Source organism: Malurus melanocephalus, unplaced genomic scaffold, assembly GCF_030028575.1.
Source record: "Malurus melanocephalus ecotype Western Australia unplaced genomic scaffold, MMel_1.1 scaffold_258, whole genome shotgun sequence".
NCBI classification, from domain to species: Eukaryota; Metazoa; Chordata; class Aves; order Passeriformes; family Maluridae; genus Malurus; species Malurus melanocephalus.
This window is the reverse complement of record NW_026623490.1, coordinates 895372-910880: the sequence shown is the minus strand read 5'-3', so window position 1 is coordinate 910880 and position 15509 is coordinate 895372. Positions and strand designations below refer to the sequence as shown.

The 15509-nt window shown below is 39.2% G+C and overlaps 1 protein-coding gene across 1 annotated transcript in view; it reads right to left on the bottom strand.

The window, feature by feature from the left end:
* The window catches only part of EMC2 (ER membrane protein complex subunit 2), a 37211-nt gene extending 23820 nt beyond the window's left edge, over nt 1-13391 (bottom strand). The window contains exons 1-4 of the mRNA XM_057375775.1: nt 13307-13391; nt 5704-5817; nt 5012-5076; nt 696-781 (exon numbers count right to left, since the gene is read on the bottom strand). Coding sequence (XP_057231758.1) covers nt 696-781; nt 5012-5076; nt 5704-5817; nt 13307-13346 — 305 coding nt within the window. The 5' untranslated portion in view covers nt 13347-13391. The remainder of the gene's footprint in view (nt 1-695; nt 782-5011; nt 5077-5703; nt 5818-13306) is intronic.
* Between the last annotated feature and the right edge of the window lie 2118 nt (nt 13392-15509).

Here is a 15509-nt window from a genome sequence, read left to right as displayed (position 1 = left end):
GCTATAGAACAGAATGTTGATAACAAAGATGTATCCAGGAGAAATGTTTACAACAAAGTTCATCCTCAAGCCCTGAGACCATTCATTTGGAATGTTGCAAAGTTTTAATCTGTTCATTATTTTAGTAACTGCTGTTAAACTTAGTATTTTATAACCTTCTAAAGGATACTTCAAAAAGGTCAGTCTGATTTTCATGTTCTGCCATTCTATTCCACATTTTTTTTAGTTTTTTCTATAACAAACTATAGATGTAATCCTTTTTAAGTTCATTTACCCACACTCAGAAAACAAGAGTAAAGAGCTGCACCCTGCAGTAATCARGAGTATAGAACAATTAAGGCAAAAAAATGCTGGCACTGATTTTCATATGCTGCCCTAGATCTGTGAGATGAAACTTACACCTCACAGAATCTGCCAAAAAACTCTGCAGTGTTCTACTGTATAAYGACTTATGCTGTTGAGTAAGAGATCCCTCTCATCTATGATCTCTAATGGGAAGATTGCAAAAATGAAACACTGCATRGTACCTGCAAAAATGCAATACAGATGTCTAAAAATYATWATATGATCATGCACACTGTTATTTCCGATAAAGAAACTGCCCAGCATTATTTTGATATTTTGTAATGGCTGAATGTTTTTTTAAGAAAGAGCAAACAGAACAGAAAGAATGGTTTTTAAAATTCAGGTGTTACCTTTCCATAGCTTCAAATCGCATTCCAGTTAATCGTTTAACTCTATGGCTCCCAGGAAACTGCCGCCTTAACTCCTGAAGACAAAACTATACAAAGAACCAAAAATGATATTGTGAATATAATAATCTACACAGAAGCTAAAAGAAGAAAAAATAGAAGAAAAAAAGGTCTTGGCCCATAATTCAATAACTTGGCATACCATTTCTGATTAAAAGTAAATACCAATTTTTAAAATWAGCAATAAAATATACTGATAAAGTCAGAAACTGAAATTCTGTCTGTTAGAAGACTAATTTTAAGAAGTATTTTCCATACAGGGCAAAATATTGAAAGACCCCCTTGGAAATAGTTATTTGCCCAGAAAATTACACTCACCTACTGAAACAGTTCCTATACTATTAAAACTTGAATTCTATTTAGTTGCCGCATAGTAACACAAGACAGCAAAAAAACAAAATAAAGACAGTAAGAGCTTAAGTGATACKACTTTAATAAAGGGATATTTCACAATGGAACAAACTATGCTAATACAACGCTCTGTGTTTATTTTTAAAACAAAACTCGGAAATCCAAAGAAAATGTTTGCCACTGGCCTGGGTACAGCCTGCTGGCAGAAGAGGTATTGTTTTTAACTCCTGAAATCCATGAGATACCTGGGCTGGATAAAAAGAATTAATCACAGGCAGATTTCTCTGGATTAGCAGAGGATGTTTGGTGGAGGGACTGAGTCACAAYTTCCCCAGAGCAAACCAACCATATCAAGAATGTGGCTTAATAGCATCGCAAAGTTTGTAGCCRGCTCCTGACAATGGGAGGCAGGACAGTCCAGGGGTCTCAAATGGACCAGGGGTGCGCATCATGTTAAAGGCTTCACACTGAATCTTCCTCTTCTAAGCACTTATTCATACAACTCAACTTAGAAACTTTTCTTCAGACCTAAGGTTCTAGCAGAGGCCTATCTACATAATCTGGTCCATCTCATCACATCCACTGGTCAWGGTACAAATCCCTAATAATTAGTAGGATCCCTCTTTGTTTCTGCAAACAAAAGGGTTGCTAAAGCACATCCMAGAAGAATACTTGTGTCTCTCCCAGATGCTAAAAAATAGGAAGAGAGAAAAGCAACAGTAACCAAAGCCATAATGCTTAGCCTCAAATGAGAACAGACCATTTTCACCATGATCGACTTAATTTGCAATGAACCAAGATTTTTACATTGCAATTTCACCTAGAAAGACATAGGTTTACTACAGAAAATAGTTTACTGGCACTTTGAATGATGCCTAGATGAACTGCTGTTGYTCTAGTTACAAAAAACTATGTGTACTTAGCAGTATGTTATACGATGTCTGAACTAATCTCTGAACATTCTTAAGAAACAGGAAAATGTACATAAAACTCCAGAAAAGTAGATTCACTCCAGCTTTTAAAACCCAGACAACCCTGTAGGCTTTAGAAAGAATTTTTGTATACAATAAATCCACCCTGTGGTCCACTGATCAGTGAATCCCAAAGCATAGTGATTTTTATAAATACATGTACTATTTTTTCCAATAAAATGTACACCTAACAAAAATATATTTACAATACTAAATTCTGCAATCTGCAGATGTGGAATTTTTACATCTAAAAAACCCTCACTGACAATATGAAAGCATTGCTCAAGTGCAGGAGTAATACAAAACCTGAACTGTTCACATTAGATCTCACTACACAATCATTACTCAACCAAACACAGCAGACRAAAGGCCAAAATAAACCCCTTTAGATTAAGCTATCAGTCACAATAAAGTGAGAGGAAAAGTTGTCACAAACCTTGTTGACGGTCACAAATAAATCACTAACATTGATAAAATCAAAAGCACATGAATGAATTACACTCGCTTCAAAATGTTCTAGGCTCAGCAGCACTGAATGTCCTCTTCTTAAATGGAACTTGTAATCCCCAGAATAATTTCTTTTGTTGAGGACTGACTTTGYACCATGTCAATAATCTACTAGCAAGATTCTCTCAGAATTCTCTCAGTTACAATAACAAATCTAACTTGCACTTAGTTGGCTTTCTGACTTYTTAAATTTTAAACATCAGACAAAGGTAGAAAAACATAAACCTGGACTTCAACAAGTAAAACACTGGTAATGCAACTGCTGCCAGCAATAGGTGATTGCACCAATCACCTAAATMAGTGATTCAGCTGGTGAACCAACTGGCTGGTTGCAGCAGGGGCACACATTATACATGGGCTTTTTGTGCAGGACAGCAAGGACAAAGTAACAAATAGAGGAAAAAAAAAAAATTCAGATAAATGACTCTGAAAACTACCTCAGCTTCTCATTTGGAGCAGATGAGACTTAGCCCCCTGAGCAAAATGCACCAGAGCTGTCAAAAGCTCACTGCCAAAAAAACAGAAGTTCCAAAGCTGTTTGACTACTTTGGCACTACAGATGTAATAAAATGCCCCAAATTATGTTAACTTGTTTGAATTAACTATTCTTTATTGTAAATCAAATTAAAAAATAAAAAATAACTCTAAATTTCCTTCTATGCTTTTAATCTTGTTTCTGAGCTGCACATAAAATGTTGCATTCCCTTATCTCAAGCAATATTCCTTAAAGAGCACAGAAACTGAAATTCAAACTCTCTACCAGTGTTAGTAAAAACAAAGAGTGTTTCACAAYGAATCTTTCAACACTGGCTCCGTCAACAATTTCGTGAAAGTCTTCTTTGAAAGACCCTGAAAATAAAGACTAAATCTGTTTTACATATAAATCAGGACACAGAAATGTATTTATTTAAACAGAAAGTCTATTTGTTTTTGTTTAAACAAACAGCTATACTACTACAATATTTTCTTCTGATGGACAAAAGAGAGGGAAGTTCAGTGGGTTCACAAGTCCAAAGTCTTGTATTATATTTTCCAGCATATTCCATTTTACCACATATATACATATGGGATGCCAGATCAACCTGTCTAGCTCTGCCTTCTTTCAAATCACCCTTCTCCCAACTACATCCTCTAGTCTCACCCCTTGCCTTAAATTTTACCCGAATGACATCACATGATGCTCAAAGATTTTATGACGCATTTTGTCATCCAAGAGAAAACAAGGCACTGGAGGAGTAATTGCTTGAAAGACCTGGAGCCTGAAAATGGCTTTTTACTTAGAATAAGCTCTTTTTACTTAGAATAAGCTCTTTCAGGGCACAAGACAAACCTCTGCTTCCTTCTGTTTTGCGAAGGAAGGGTGAAAAGATTACTAAAATTTTCCTTTTAGACACACTTTTGCCTTTTGCCGTTGTTGCCTTTAATGAATTAGCTAAGTTGATTGGGTTGTTTTGTTTGTTTCAGTGGCTTTTTTTGTTTTTAACCTAACGAACGGGTTTTACAGTTCAAAATAAGCTAATTCTATCTAAATTGTTATTTGTATCATTCAAACAAATTTGCATCCAAATTGACAAAACTCAAATATCCATAAACAATATTTTTATCACCAATCATCAAATAATTTGGATTGCAAAGGACCTTTGCAGTTCAGCTGCTCCAAATCTCCACTCCAAACAGACCCAGTTTCCAAGGGAGTGCAGGGCCATATCCCAATCTATTTTTAAGCACTTCCAAAGGAGATTCATCAGCTTCAATGTGCCATTTGTCATAAAGTGTTCGCTAAGATTTTCCTAACATCTGATTGGAATTTCCTTTGTTGCAGCCTATGTTCCACACTTGTCCTTTGTTGAACATCTATGAAAATACGTGCCCATCTTCTTCCTAACTTCCTTCCCATCAGTACACATTCAAAAATCCCTTCTTAGCTTTCCAAAGACTTAACATAGATGTCTCAAGCCTTTCCTTATACATTATGCAGTCCAGCTCCTTATTCATCCTGAAGACCTGCTCCAATATGTCAATGACTTTCTTTGATGGYAGCCAACATGACATATAATATGATATGTAAGATGGCTCATTTTACCTCAAAACATTCAGAAAAATAACATAATTTGAGAGTTCTTCAATAAACAAACATTCTCTGTACAATATGGTAACTTCAATATTATTCTTGACATTTAGCCCATACCAGTGTAGCTGTAAATATTTTCATAGYTATTGGAAGAGATGTGATCTGTCCAAACAAAAGTTATGCCTTAGAGGAGGTAGGTGGTGGCAGTTTCTTCTCAGCTCTGTATTTTTTGAGATATTCTTTCTACCAGTCCAAGCTATGGAATTCAGAATATCCCGTAACTGTCAAAAAAACTATCTGGAAGAGATACCCAGGATGAAAACATTCAGTGTGAAAGAAAAGTCAACTTAGAAACTTACCAATGCCAAATCATCTCGACTGCAGTCCAGGGCAGCAATCATCACCTGTTCATAAATTATCCAAACTGGACACAAAGAGACAATAAATGCAGATAATTGGTTTGGGGTTTGTTTAACATAATAGGAAGCATCTTTCATATAAACAGGATTAACGAGATTTTTCCCCTTCTGCTGCCATGAATCATGGCTGAAACAGGGACAAATTAAGAAACTGCTGGAATTAATCACAAATGTATTTAAGGAACTTAGCACTTTTAGTGCTGAAGTACCTTCTGACATCTTGACAGGCAAAAAGGCTCTAATTCTCTATTTTTCCCAACATAACTGCCATGTTCTAGACAGTATCTCTGAGGGCTTGCTTCCATTTCTGTCACAATGTTGAACAACATTAAATCAGGCAAAAACACCTAAGTAATAGTTTTGCATGAACTTTTCATGTTGCAGTCTTAAATACTAAATACTAAAATAGCAAGCTARCAGTTCTACCAGGTAGTTTTTACTGCAGCCCACATTTGGGAAAGAAATAAATTCTTGCAATGCTGGAAACCTGTTAGACTAAGAAAGTAATACACATTTCATCAACATCTGCACATACTGAAAGATGACACAAAGGCTGTTAAATAAAATAGAGACTAAATAAAGAAAACTAAATCAGACAATTAAACTTTTAAAAATTATGACTGTTTACTTACTATCATCTCCAAGTTTAGACGCATATTCATTAATTAACTCTTCTCCAACATCCACTATCTGCTCACTGTTTCGGTAGTTTTCTTCCCTCCATTTCCTCATTTTATCACGCATATCTGTGGGCAAAGGAGAGAAAAAAATGCAATTTCCTGATGGTAATGGAATTTGAATGTGCATAAGATAGATAAGATACARATATGAAGAATGGGTTTAAAGAGCAACAGAGCTAAAAAAATGAATTCTACTAATACTAAAAAACTRCTAGAGAACAAATCTCTGAAAACCTATTACACAAACAGCACTCATGCTCTAACATAATCAATTCGACTTCTAAGTTTGCAGAGTCTCCTGGGCCAATAACATATGCAGTAAAAAAGGATATCTAGCTACCCATAAATAATAAAATTTATCCATTGTTAGGTAAAATAGGCTACAAAAGACTTCTTTTGTTTCACACACTTACAAACAACACTAAAATTGCATTTCTGTTACAGGTGGATAAATTTACACTTGAAATTTTAGAAAAAACATTAGAATTTCCACTCTGAAAGGAATCTACACACTCCTAGAAAAAGGAGCTTGAAGAAAGGCAGACATGGATGCAAAGGCTTTCTACACCAGAGCAGTGTCCAAAGGTGTAAAAAATATCAGTTACCTAAGTAAAATAGAAAAGACAGCTCATTTTATCATTAGCATTTTTGTTTCAAGGGTAGATTGAAGATCTCCAAGAGAGCAGGCATATTCATCAAGTCAGTTAGAGAGAACTACCTTGCCTGAGCTTTATTTATCCTCTAGACTAAATTACTAAAATTGTGATTTTAGTAATTACTAAAAATGTGATTTTATATACACATACATTTATATATATATAGATGTTCTATACATAAGAACAAATTTTGAGAAAATGTAAAGAAAATACTTTTCATTACTAGATAAAGCTTTACTAATAAGAAGGCACCAGGATAACTGTTGCTAATATTTTTTAGAACTTTTACAACAGCTGGAAAAACAAATACAGCAATAGATCTAAACAGTCAGTTTTTCTTGCACTTCAAAACACAGAGTTAATGTAAATGACAGTTAAAAATTAAGCACTGAAAGTTGTTCCATCTACCTGAAGTGATCTCAGATCGCTCATAAGACTGTTATTGTGCTACATTTTGTGTTTTGAAATTCAACCAAAACCACCACAGGGTTACATTTCATATGCATGGGCAAAGTTAAATGGTTCTAGACACATGATGGTCCCTGGAAATTCAACGTTAGACGGCAAGAATGTGAGCGAACACAAACATTCACAAAAGCTGACAAGCTAAACGCCTAAAAATAAATAAGCTGTCTGATTTCCACCCACTCATTTACTTGGAAATTATCAATGCCTTCATTCCAGTGCGATTCCAAATGGAATAGTGTCTGAATTATGTATTAACAGAAGGTACATCTACCGTTCATCACACAAGTACAACATTTACAGCAATGGAAAAAAACCTGTAGGCCAAAGAATAGAACATCAGCTGATGAATGATTTATTAATTTTAGAAGTACTGAATTTTATGTAAAAGGTAGAAGAAAGAAAACACTAAGAACCGCAGTAAAATTACACAAGGCTTTTTACAATGTTGTCGAGTGATGAGTGGTTTACTAAGAAATTGATCAAAAGAGTCAGACAATAATAACTTAAGTCTTGGAGACATAATACAAGGCTGGGCAGGAGCAATTAGGATTTTAGGAGAAAAAAATAAGTGTGCTAAAGAAACATCTAATTTTAAGTACAATTTCTGCTGTCATATATAGGCTGGGGCTGAACAATTGATACATTTGTTTTAGACTTGGCTTTTTCTAAATTGGCAACCTTGGCATGTGTAAATCAGAATGTTACAAGTTCAAAGGAGTACGGAACTTGGGACAATGTTTCTTCCATGCAAGAAGTGCACTGCAAGTTTTATTTTTGTCTCCCTTAAGGTGTCAGTTCATGCAGACTGAGCAACCAGATATGAAGTAATCCTCCTACAATTACTTACTGATGAATTGGATCATAGTTTTCAAATCCCTGATATCTAAAAACACCTGATGATATGAAGGAAATTATCCACTTCTGGGCAGACCAAAATTGCAAACCCCAAAATGTCACCTTGGTATATAGCTGCTACCACAGCAGCCATTCAGGGACCCTGCAGCCATTATAWTTCCAGAGCTCTTCTGTGTATTGATTCTCTGTTACAGACACCAAATCTTTGCCCTCTCATCCAGCAAGTGCAGGCAGAGGCACAGGTGTCATAGCTGAGTGTTGCAGATGCAACCCTGGCAACTCTGCTATCAAAAGGGCTTCAATTAAAAAACAAAAACCAGCATCTCACCCTTGCTTGCTGTAATCCCATAAATCCATACATAAAATCCAGAGTAAATTGATCTGACCCTTTGATTACAACTGAAAATTARGAATAGCTAAAAGCATGCAAAGACAGCACAGAACACAACAAAACCACATCAAAAACAGTTAACTGCACATAGATTATCAACGGACATAAAATGTTAGACTCTTTCCTATTTCCTGAGCCTTTCCACACAAACTAAGTATTAATTCTGTTTCTAAGTCACAGAAAAGGAGTTAGTCACCTAAAGTGAACTTTAATGACTAGAGACATTACAGAAAGATGTACTCTGTTTTCACATTCACTAGGAATTTTCCCTTTTTTGTATATAACATGTTCCCAGATACACACATTTGCAAGAAAATGGCCTTACACATACATTCTGTTAAACTTCATCTTATAAAGCATTTTATGGTATTTTCAAATATGACAAAGGGTTCCTTGAAAAGTCTCACACAAACATAGTAATGAAAACTTTTGAAGTGCCACTACTAAAGCAGTGCAATTTATAATATATAAAATAACAATACTAATTTAATGATACAGAGAACTTAAGCAAGAGGCATTCAGCACTAATAAAAATCATAAATACTTTTTTCTCTTTTCCAGTTTATATAAAAAGGTAGTTTAGAGAATATGCCATCCCTTTCTCTTTTTCATTTTGATATCCACTGAAGAGAATTATTGACTGAAACAAGACAACACTCAAAGATTCCCAGAAAGCTCGGCTGTGACAAGAGAAAGTTACTGCTTTACTTTAGCAGGATTTGAGGTGTTAATGGCTGCAAGGTTATAAATGTTGTTATTAAGCTGCTCTGCAAGGTTATAAAAAGAAAACCTGGTTTATTCTGTCCAATTCTGATGTGTCAGATGCACTTTCTATGAAAGTCAATTTTTATTTTAATAGTTCTTGAACTGTTGCCTATTTGTTACCTGTGCTAATTTTGCATACAGGTCAACTTGTTGTCTTGGGTTGACTTTATGATAACACTCTATTCTGATATTCCATCTACTTGTAGGCCCAAAATGTGCTTGTGCCTTTCAATCTGCCCCGGAAGAAGGGGCAGGGGCRGCTGGAAAGGCAGTGGGCAGTTCAAAGCCGGGGCTGCCAYACAYGCAGGGGCTGGGGGAGCTCAGCTGGGCACTGCAAGAATTCACCTCGCTGGGTGCAGCAGAGTTATATTGTTGCCGCTTAGCTAGCTCAGGTTTGTTAGCTTGGGCAAACAGCTCTCCCTGGASTGCCATCTTTCAGCAGCTCCTGTGATTTTTTTCTTCTTGAGCGGATCATTGGGGCTTTGGTCCAAGAACCGGGAGGCAAGCGCCAATCAACCGGTGGCTGCTGGGACAAGCCGCAGGTGCAGCTCTGKTTCATCCCGGACTCCGGAGAAGCCAAGCTGGCGAGAGAAAATCACACCGAGCCCTCTGTTTCACCACTGAGGAGAGGACTACCACCAGGTTCCCACTGTTGCCCGAGCAGCCATGTGGACTTTTCTTTTGTTTCTTTTTTCCCTAGGACAAGAGCAACACCATCTTTCCCCACACCATGTGCCAAGCGACTATGGGGAGAGGGGGCAGCTTGTGTTCCTAGACTTTTACATATCTAACAGTTACTCTTTTTTTTTTTTTTTTTTTTTTTTTTTAATCTGTGTCCTGTGGGCACCTTGGTTTGTTAATAAACTATTTTTCTCTTCATATTTGTCCAAACATCTATTTCATATTGGTGAGAAAAAAACATCAAATTTTTTACTTCAGAGGAAACATTTATCCCATAACACTTAACCTCTGAAAACATTGTCTCCAACCGAGACACTTGTGTGCTCCAAAACCTGCTCCTAAAATGAAGTTACAAAGATGTTAGCTTTTNAATCTGTGTCCTGTGGGCACCTTGGTTTGTTAATAAACTATTTTTCTCTTCATATTTGCCCAAACATCTATTTCATATTGGTGAGAAAAAAACATCAAATTTTTTACTTCAGAGGAAACATTTATCCCATAACACTTATCTCTGAAAACATTGTCTCAAACCGAGACACTTGTGTGCTCCAAAACCTGCTCCTAAAATGAAGTTACAAAGGTGTTAGCTTTTTTTTTTTTTTTTTTTTTTTTTTTTTTTTTTTTTTTTTTTTTTTTTTTTTTTTTTTTTTTTTTTTTTTTTTTTAGTATTTCTATGCATGGGACAAATTCAGCTTTAATGTATCACTGAAAATATTGTATTTTTTAATTAAGTTCTACATAGCTTAAGAAATTCCTTTTTTTTTAGTATTTCTATGCATGGGACAAATTCAGCTTTAATGTATCACTGAAAATATTGTATTTTTTAATTAAGTTCTACATAGCTTAAGAAATTCCTGGTAAGAGGCTGCACGTCATTAGGTAGCAAGTGATGTGCAAACCTACTACATCATGCTCCTTTGCCACACCTGCAGTTCTTGGCTTCCTGTCACTCCAGAGTTTCTAATTCTTYTATGTATGAAGGAAGCAGGAAATATGCCATTTTCTATAGGATAATTAGTAACAGTATCAAAAAAAAAGGCAACATTTCACCTTTGTGTCAAGTAAATAAGCTGTAAAATATATGCTACACAACCACATACAAGCTTCTTTTTCAATATCATAGCACCTTGAATCTGTGTTGGGATCATCTAAGWCGATTGATCAAGATCATGAAGTTAAATGAGAGGTTCTCCTGCTCCATGGATTTCCAAATATACTTAAAGCTTGAGACACAGAAACAAAGTAAAGAAAGAAAAAGTAAAAACAACCACTCCAACAYTGGCTAACAGTTATTTTCAGTTATCTCTTCTAACCACCTGTATCATGCATGTACCCAACAAACTTTAACCATAGTTTAAGTCCTACCTCTGTCTCAAAGGCCCTGAGTGAAAAGCAAAGCACAGTACAATTTCATTTGTCTTCTTTCCTAATCCTGAATCACAGATTAATCTTTGAGCAATATGTATATATAAAATGTCTTGTTCAGGAAGGTCTGATTATATAAAGGATGTATCAACCATACATCTGGTTTCACAGAAATCAGGCATTTTAGAAAGATTCAAAATGAGCTATGCAAAATTCCTAGAACTGTGTTCAAGCTCYTTGCTAGGAACTAGGTCACAACACTGCTAGGATCATCTCACCCATGCMAAGTTTTATTGCACCAGGACCTTCTAAAGCTCTTGAAGATAAAGTCTTCAAGAAGAGTCCTTGCATGGTCTGCTGCAGGACTCCTTTTTCACTTTACTTTTCATCTCTTAAAATAGAGAAAAAAAATACAGAATTTTTCAAACGCGTGCTCTAAAGTGGAGACAGTTCCTTACACCAACACCCACCAGCTTTTCATTTGGATTTACACTTGAAGATACCACCTGAGAAGTTGATATGATAAATTCACCAGCTGGTCCTCCTCCAAAATTTCTCATTCAAGCCCACCTACAYACAAAACTCTACACCTAGCACAATGCCACAAATGTCAATCAGAACTCTTGGAAACAGAATGTGTGGAGCTTATTTCTAAGAGTAGGAAGCCCACCTCAGCATGAATTACCCAAGTAAGCTGAATCAGCAGTAAGCTTGAGTATCCTACACCAGGTCTCTACAAACACACTCTGCAATACCCTGGGCCAAAACAGTCTTGGGCAAAATGTACAGAGTCATGTCCACAGTGTGYATCCTGTGAAAAAGCTCAATTCTCTTGCAAATCTCCGATACCMAAAAMMRGGAAAAAAAAMCCCAAACCCTAAATTCCTGCATTTTTAGCAATGTCTGCTCAAGAAAAATAAAAACTGGAATTTTTCWATGCCAGATGGTATAGAGCAACTTCTGGGAAAATTTAACAACACCACCAGTAATGATCCATACAATCTCCCTTCCTGTACAGAGGCCTGCCTGCTCTCCATCCAAGCTGAGCTTCACAAATACTATACCTTCACTCAAGAGATATAAAAGAATGGGCAATCAAAAGGTTTTCCCAATTACTCTAGCAACATATTGTGGATACAACCAAATCCCAAATTAAAATTGTCTATAAATTGATCTCCAGACTGCCAAGCAAGCCCACTACTTCATCCTTATTAATTCAGTTAGAGCACTATTTTCTTCAATACTAGCTAAAACTTTTCCTGAGATTAATGCCAATTTGAGTCAAAACCTGAATGTTTCAAACTCCATTTTCTTTTGCTTCAGTCCTACAGAAAAAGGTGCAGGAAAGACAGCATGGGCACTATTTCAACAGGCAAGTTACTGGCATCTGCTAAAATACATCCCATGCAATGTTCCTCCCATTAGCTACAAAGCCAAACTAAGCAACAATTCATGACAGGAAAATTATTCTATTGCTCAATTATTTCTTCACAGATTGACAGTAAATAAATGAAAACCAAAGATCASACAACTTCTGTCTGCATAATCTTCTCTACAGTATGTTTGTATCAATCATATGTAGATAAAGGTTTGCCCTTTATGGCCAAAATTATTAATAAACATCATTTATTCTTGATAGGAGACTGCAAAGTTTGAGTGCTTTCTTCAGCTCACATGTGAATATTTGCTATGAATGAAGAAACACTGAGAATGTCGAGTAAAACTCAAAAAGCGTTGCTCCATGAAAAATAAATCACCATTATGATCGATGATGATCATAATAAAAGCTATAAAGACCCGGGGGGCGGGATTTTCAAAAACTTTTGTTACTTCAGACCTTCTTAAAGTTTTCCCACAAACGCTTATGATGGAGTTTTACGGAAATACCCGGTCATTTTCCATTCACCCGAAGATGAACTATGACACAAACCGCTGAGCCAGCCAAGCGCTGTACSCTGCGGGGGAAGGCCGGGAAGCGGGGACGCGGAGCCGCCGTGTCCGGGGGAGGCGGGGAACATCCCCGCGGAGCGGAGCGGAGGGGAGGGGACGCCGGGGGACGCCAGGGGAGGCCGGGGGAGGCTGGCTCGCCGCACACCGGAGCAGCGCAGGCGGGGCGCTCCGGCCAGGTGCGCGTCTCGGGCCGGGGACCTGCGGCACCGAGTACGAGTCGCCGCTCTTGCGGCCCGATCGCCCAGAGCCCCAGAACCGCCGCCCCACGCCCCAGTTCCTCGGGCCTGGGCACGGCCGCCCGGCGCCGGGAGGGGATSGCCGCGCTGCGGGGCTCCGGGAGCGCCGCCCCTCCCCGCGGCCGAGGGCCGGTCGGGCCGGGCACRGCCCCTACCCCGGGCGGGGGCCGCCGGCTGCGCGGCGTTACCTTCCCAAGTCACGTCGTACATCTCCGACACCTTCGCCATCTTGGCGGCCGCCCCGTGACGCAGCGCGGTGACGGCCCCGGCCGTCATTGGCGGGAGGGCGGCAATGGGGCCGGCCCGGCGGGGCAGCTCCGGGCATGGCAGCTCCGGGCATGGCAGCTCCGGGGATGGCAGCTCCGGGGATGGCAGCTCCGGGCATGGCAGCTCCGGGGATGGCAGCTCCGGGGATGGCAGCTCCGGGCATGGCAGCTCCGGGGATGGCAGCTCCGGGGATGGCAGCTCCGGGCATGGCAGCTCCGGGCATGGCAGCTGTCGGCATGGCGCGGGGCTCCCTCAGCGCCCTCCGCCACCATCACCCGGCCAGAGACAGCCTTTGCCTGCTGGGGGCCCCCCGAAAGGATGGCTCGTCAGGCAGCCGGCGCCTGTTCCGCCGGGCCTTWGGCTCTGTCAGTCCTTGCTCGCGTCGGGAGCGCAGTTTGGGGACACTCGGGTCCCCAGTCCGCGGCGCTCCTTTCCTGTCCTGCCCCGGGTACCGCGTTCAAACCTCAGAACCCGAACTGCAGGTGACACTAAGGGCTGCGGGGTAATTCCCTGTTTTATCATCCGCATGAACTGCCCTGGACTAGTTCGCGTGGCATGAGGYTGTACACCTTGAACGCAGGCCGGGCGAAGAGGTTCCCGCTGTGGTTTGGGTTTATCTGGAAACTGCCAGCTTTTCCTGCCCCTGGAATCCCCTGGAATCCCCCTGGAATCCTGGAGAGGGCATGAACCGACCATCGGTTCCTCTGCGTGTGCCCCAGACCCCACGGCCGTGAACCACCACAGTGACAAATTTCTGACCATGGGTCAGAGCGGCCCTGAGGGGCTCTACAGACAGGAGAGGGGTCAGCCGTGCCCACCTCTGTGTCCTCTCCGCTATTTACCTTCTGACATAACAATTTCTGCTGTGGAGATGAAGTGGTTCCYAGTAAATAAGGCTCCTGATTTCAACTCTGTATAGTTGTTAAATAGATGAAACTCTGCTAAACATATTGGGAAGAAAAAAAAAAAACAGGTGATGGATTTTTAACTTCATGTAAAGTTAAAAGTTAAAAAAAAGTTAAAGAAACTAAAGGAACTGGGTTTTAAAAATTTAGTTGTCTGGCATTTAACTCTGACAAGGTCTTTCATGGGAAATGCTTCAGACTCCATACTGAGTCTAAAATTAATCCACTAGCTCCATCCAAAAATGAACCTTAGTATCAAAAAAGCTTTTTGTATTTATTATGTTTGTCCTCTGACTAGAATAAATGCTAATTCTTAATAATATCTAGAGTGTAATTACATATCACACCTTTGACAGCTAAAAGGCCTCAACTGGAATTCAAATGGTGGTCTAGAAAGAGAGGTTGTGCCTCATTTTTCTTCTCTCTAAAGTGATTTCTGATCTTCGAAGTGACTATACTGTTTAGACCTTGTATAGCATATCTGTACTTCCATCTAATTTTAAAATGCCAGTGTCTGTATTACCTGAACACTTCCAAAAACATTTATATATTTATTCTCTTTAGTATATGAGTAGGGAACTCACATACTAAAGTAACTGTTCTATGAGTAAAGGAATGAATACAGAATAATTATGATGCAAGTCCATAAAGAATTTAGCATACACCTGCTCTACTCATTACAGGTTGCARTGAAACAGCTGAGGTAAAAACTAAAATTAACTTGCAGAGTTCAATGCTGCTGGAATGCCTAATGTGGGACAGACAGAACTTTCAAGCATATAAATCCAAAATTTTGATCCTTTTAAAAGCCCTGTCAGCTGTCATCTAATGCCAAAGGAGCTGAAATTTCAGAAATGTGTGTTTGAAGTGTTTGGGAGGAATTTGGACTTTCTGTTCCCTGCACATGTAGCTCTGTGCTTGTGCACCTGCCCACAACTTTCTCTTGGCAAGAGGCAGGAGATGAGTCCCCACAGGCACTCAGTCCAGTTACTGTTCTCAGTGATAACTCTGATCTGTCCTAGCTAGATTTAGACAATCCCCCAGTTGTGCTTGATTCCTTCCTGAGACCTGCAGTGTTTCACCTGAACTGTGAGAGGAGACCAGGCCGTGAAGTTATGCACTGGAAGTGTTGCCTGCTGCCTTTCTTGGACGAGGTCTCAAACGACTTGCCTAAAATCACATATGCTTCGTTCTGCCAAACGAAGGCTCAAAGCTGACC